Source organism: Quercus lobata, chromosome 8 (assembly GCF_001633185.2).
Source record: "Quercus lobata isolate SW786 chromosome 8, ValleyOak3.0 Primary Assembly, whole genome shotgun sequence".
Lineage (NCBI taxonomy): Eukaryota > Viridiplantae > Streptophyta > Magnoliopsida > Fagales > Fagaceae > Quercus > Quercus lobata.
The window spans coordinates 12,172,191-12,177,041 of record NC_044911.1 but is presented as its reverse complement, the minus strand read 5'-3'; the positions used below and the strand labels follow the sequence as shown (position 1 = coordinate 12,177,041).

General features: G+C 33.0%; 1 protein-coding gene across 1 annotated transcript; it reads left to right on the top strand.

Moving 5' to 3' along the window:
* Positions 1-816: 816 nt before the first annotated feature.
* Positions 817-4,259, top strand: LOC115955754 (F-box protein At3g62230-like). The gene is made up of 3 exons (XM_031074066.1): positions 817-1,802; positions 3,662-3,835; positions 3,934-4,259. The coding sequence occupies exons 1-3, from the start codon at positions 882-884 to the stop codon at positions 4,231-4,233; spliced, it is 1,395 nt and encodes a 464-aa protein (XP_030929926.1). The 5' UTR covers positions 817-881; the 3' UTR covers positions 4,234-4,259.
* The last annotated feature ends 592 nt before the right edge of the window (positions 4,260-4,851 follow it).

Below are 4,851 nucleotides of genomic sequence, written 5' to 3'. Positions count from 1 at the left end.
AGTCATTACGATTTGCTTTGAGAAACAAACACACACATATCCAAGAAAGAGGAAATGAAGTTCTAATAAAAACACACCATAAAACTCTATTGAAAAATCAGGATAATGTTGAGTCATTGCGAGTTGTTTTCTAAATATTATTGAGGTGACATATTTATTTATTAAGCATAGTAAGTATGCTTAACATTTTTTTATTTTTTTTTTTGGAAAAAGTACTAATTATATAAACATATCTTTTGAAATTTTATTTATTTTAGAAGAAAGACATCGAACTTTATTAAAACAAAATGGCTAAGAACATCCTTTCATTCACTGTTCAAAGAAATTTAAAAAGCAAAAGGAAACCGTGGTTACCAAAAAATATTTACCATATTTATCAAAAGAAAAAAAATGTGCCACTTTCTTAACGCCCCCCCCCCCCCCCCCCCCCCCCAAAAAAAAAAAAAAATTAAAGACAGGGAAAAAAAAGGACACCGTGGTTAGCAATTACAACGTTAAATATTTAGTTGTATTCTTTTGAATTTATAAAAAAAATAAAAGGTTGTATTGTTTTGAAAACTTGATGCATAAAAATGTATTTCGAGATATTTGTGTGTAAAAATTTTAATAGAGATCAATTGAAAAAAAAAAAAAAAAAGGAATCTTCGACGCATTTTTTTTCCAGTTACAATTACACACGTCAAATCTTCCATATATGCTCTTTGGTTTGGTAGAAATAAAAAAGACAACCTTTCGCCAAAACTCACTATAATCCAAACGGTGCAACCATTGGTCTCAGGCTTTACCAAGACAAATCCCATCAAACCCTTCTTGCAAATTCATTCTTGGATATTATCTAAGAAACTCACCATCACAGCAACCACACTGATCTCTCCATAGCCATGGCTGATAACATGGACATGTTCAGAAAGTTGAGTGAGCATTTGATCCTGATCATCATCTCTTTCCTTCCCTTCAAAGAAGCCGTAAGGACTAGCGTTTTGTCCAAGCGTTGGCGTTACATATGGCATGGAACAAGAAACATTGAGTTTGATGAGAGAGCCTTTGTAGATTTTCGTGAATCTCAAGAAATGCAAGCCTCTCAAAGAAGGGGTTTCATGGATTTTGCACTGCAATGGATCCAAAACTATCAAGGACGTGATATAGATAAGTTTCAACTCACATTATCTAAGCCTGAAAATTTTAATGGGGATATACAACGTTGCATTTCATTTGCCATCACACATAATGTGAAAGGCTTAGGCCTTGATTTTTCTGACCCAACATGGGCAGAAGATAACCTTGATAATCATGCAGCGTTGCTTGATTTGCCATTGAATGTGTTTGGACATGTATTTCTTGAATCTATAAAGTTGTTTTCCTGCAATTTCCGTAACTCTGACTTCATGAACTTTAGAGCACTGAAGCAAGTATCTTTCGGTTGGCTTGAATTATCACTGAGTTTTATTGAAGCCTTGTTAAAGAATTGTCCCTTGCTAGAGAGTTTGAGTTTGAAGAAGTGTTGGAACTTGGATCATCTTGAAATCAGTGGACAAAATTTGAGGCTGAAAAGTTTTGTTGCCGATAACTGTTCTCTAATTTCCGATGAGATTGTCATTGACGCACCATATTTAAGGTTCTTTAAATATTCAGGGAAAATGGCTCACTTTGAAATTGAAATACACCGATCCCACATGGAAGAAGCAGATCTAGATTTTGGGATCGAATTTGAACATTATGATGGTATAGGAACTGATCTCTACAACCTCCTTAATCAACTTTATCCCGTCAAGGTTTTGACAGTTTGCAGTTTTATGCTTCAGGTTTGATCTCTTTACATAGCTTGATATATATTGCACCGTAATATGCAGTTATATTGAGATTTATTATTATTATCATATTATCTATTCTTTTAAGCATGCATATAATGGTGTAACAGTAGGACTTCAATTGTATCTCACTAGGGCATCATGGATTTCACTTAATATTCTTTTGATTTTGATTTTGTGGGAAATATTGTGGTCATTTATGTGGCATCTCTATATATGTAGTCTACTATCAACTTGTTCTTTCAATTCAAATAAAACAACTGGAATTGCACATCTATTTCCATTGCTTGAGCATCTTCTGTATATCTTACTTATGTCGTATCTAGAAGCCCTTATTTGTTTGTTCATTTTGTGTCTAGTAATTTCCGGTATTTTATTTTCGAGTAATAGGATAGTGGTGGGTTATCCCTTTTCAAGTGTATTGCAGCTAAAACCCTATCCTTGTAGAGATTAATTCATTTCTTGCAATAGGCAGTAAAAGAAAAATGAAGAGGAAAAAAGAGATGGAAAGAGAAAGGTGACAAATAAAATACAAGAACATTACTTGAACTCTTATCATTCTTGGAAGATTGAAAACATTATGAAAGGAAGGTTAGTTAAATTTAAGGAAATAATGAATTTATCAGAGACACTCTTTTCTTGTTGATAATTTGATAGTTAAGGGAGTGGGGTTTGACTAGTGGACATATTTGATAAAAATACTAAAATATGTCTATTCAAGTGTGTTGGTATAGAAAGACACTTAAGGAAAAGGAATATTAAAGAGAGAAAGAGAGAGAGATCTAAAGATCACGTGTCCTGAAATAAAGATAATAATTACAAAATTGTTGAGTATTCGGCAATCTATTTTAACAAAGTTTCTAAAACTAAATTGAAGTAAATAGAATGTCTCAAGAAACCAAGCATGTCTCAAGTAACCGTTGAATTTACAAGTGGTTTCTTGAATTCATAAGAAGAGTTCTTAGGATCTATCAAAAAGAAAAGGAGAAAACCTTTCCAAAATATTAAAGATAGACAAAGCAAATGATCACATACCCAAAATAAAGATAATAATTACAAAACTTGCTATTGAGTAAGAGGCAGTGGCAATCAACTTTTAAAAAAGTTTCTAAAACTAAATTGATGCAAACGAAAAGTCTCAAGAAACCAAACATGTCTGTCTTAGAAAAGTAACTCCTGAATCTAGAAGTGGTTTCTTAAATCCATAAGAATAGTTCCTGGAATCTTTCAAAAATAAAGGAAGAAACTTCTCTAAAATTATTATTGATCAAATTCCAAATTTACTAGGAGGTCACAACTCATAATATAAACACTAAATAAATCTTATGGAAGCTAGTAGACCGTTACAAAACCCTAATTTGTATTAAACACAATTAGGCTTGAAAATAGGGGAAATCAACAACAAAGGAAATTTTGAGAACAAATGGGACCTAATTATGACTCTTAAATTAATAACTATAAAAAATAGTAAATGATCGTAAATATCAAATTTGACTAATCGAAAGCCTAACCAAATAAATTTTCTTGAGATACAATGTAGGTTATTGCAGTAAGGCGATGTGTTTCTATTGTTGTGATCTTCACAACGATTCCTTCTATGTCACAAAATTTCAGGCGATTTTGTTATTTGCTCCAATAATTTCTAGTATTACTTTTTTATTTTTCAATTTCTTGCATCTTGTTTAGATGATATCTCTTTTATGGAAAATTTTGTTCTTTTGTTTCTACATCAGAAAAAAATAAAAATGGTAGCTACTGTGCAACATAGTATTTCAACTAGGTTACATGGTAGAGGTTCATGTGAAAGTTGATTAACTAACACTCATTTTCTATGTGTACGTTTACTGTTGTAGTTTCTTCCCCTTGGAGATGAACCAGTGCGTATGGGGTTTGACATGAGAATAAAACACTTGACGTTGAAGACTTCTGTGCATCCATTTGAATTCATCGGAATCAGATTCCTCTTGAACAGTTCTCCTTATCTAGAGACTCTTACATTGGATATAGGCCCGAGAAGAATTTTTGGCGTGAGTATCAATAAAAATGTACAAATACATAGACATGCATATACATTCATTTTTGGCCTTGGACTTAAATCTTGACATATATTATTCCTTTGTTTTAGGGTTACCGCCCTCCAGTAAGGGTAAACTTTAATAGGTTCTGGCTTGAGCGCTCCATCAAATACAAGTGTGTCCAAGAAAGTCTTAAGGTGGTGGAGGCAAAAGGCTTTAAGGGGACAATGCATGAACTGAGCTTGCTAGCCCACATGATTATCTATGGCCGTGTCTTGGAGCGCATGGATGTTACTGTTTCAAAGGAAGAGGGTGATAATGGTGGAAATGAGAACCGATACCGAGAAATAGCTAATGCGATGCTGGAATTCCCAAGAGCCTCCCCAATTCTGCAGATATCAATCAAGTGAATCATAATAAATCTAAGGTCACAACATTTTTTTTATAACTATTGACGTGGCATATTTTGATTAGTGCATATAAAAGTGGTGTTTTTTGGAAATGATGTTATGCTCCCATCACAATACGTCATGTCAACCGTTATGAAAAGTGTTGTGTTTATAGTATTTCTCATTAAATAAGAATATACTATGCTGCAGCTATTGGCTGTTAAATATTTAAATGAACAGCTCTTAGTTTATATATAGCACATACATGAGGAATTGGAATGAACCAAGAAACTACTGTAATATATATGTCAGGAAACTGCTGTGAGACTTATCTTTTTTGTTGCTATCTGTAAGAATATACTATGCTTCTACTATTGACTATTAGATATTTAAATATGTGAAAAGCTCTTAGTTTATTCAATTTGGTTGCTTTATTTTATTTGGTCAGCTTTATACGAGCAACGGGAGCATTTTCCTCTCTCTGTGTGTGCATTTGTATGTTCATTTTCCTCTCCAGGTGTTATATGATCAGGTTTCCTGATCATGAATGTGTTTGAATTTTTTCCTGAATTAATTCCAATTACAGTTTAATTAAATTGTGGAAGGAATGCTTAGGGAAAGAGAGCGTGACTGATCCTG

Excerpts from the sequence above, each read along its gene's own strand:
- LOC115955754 (XM_031074066.1), top strand. The coding sequence starts at position 882 with ATGGCTGATAACATGGACATGTTCAGAAAGTTGAGTGAGCATTTGATC. Across the intron at positions 1,803-3,661 it reads TTTGCAGTTTTATGCTTCAG|TTTCTTCCCCTTGGAGATGA; the intron begins GTTTGATCTCTT and ends TTACTGTTGTAG. Across the intron at positions 3,836-3,933 it reads GCCCGAGAAGAATTTTTGGC|GGTTACCGCCCTCCAGTAAG; the intron begins GTGAGTATCAAT and ends CCTTTGTTTTAG.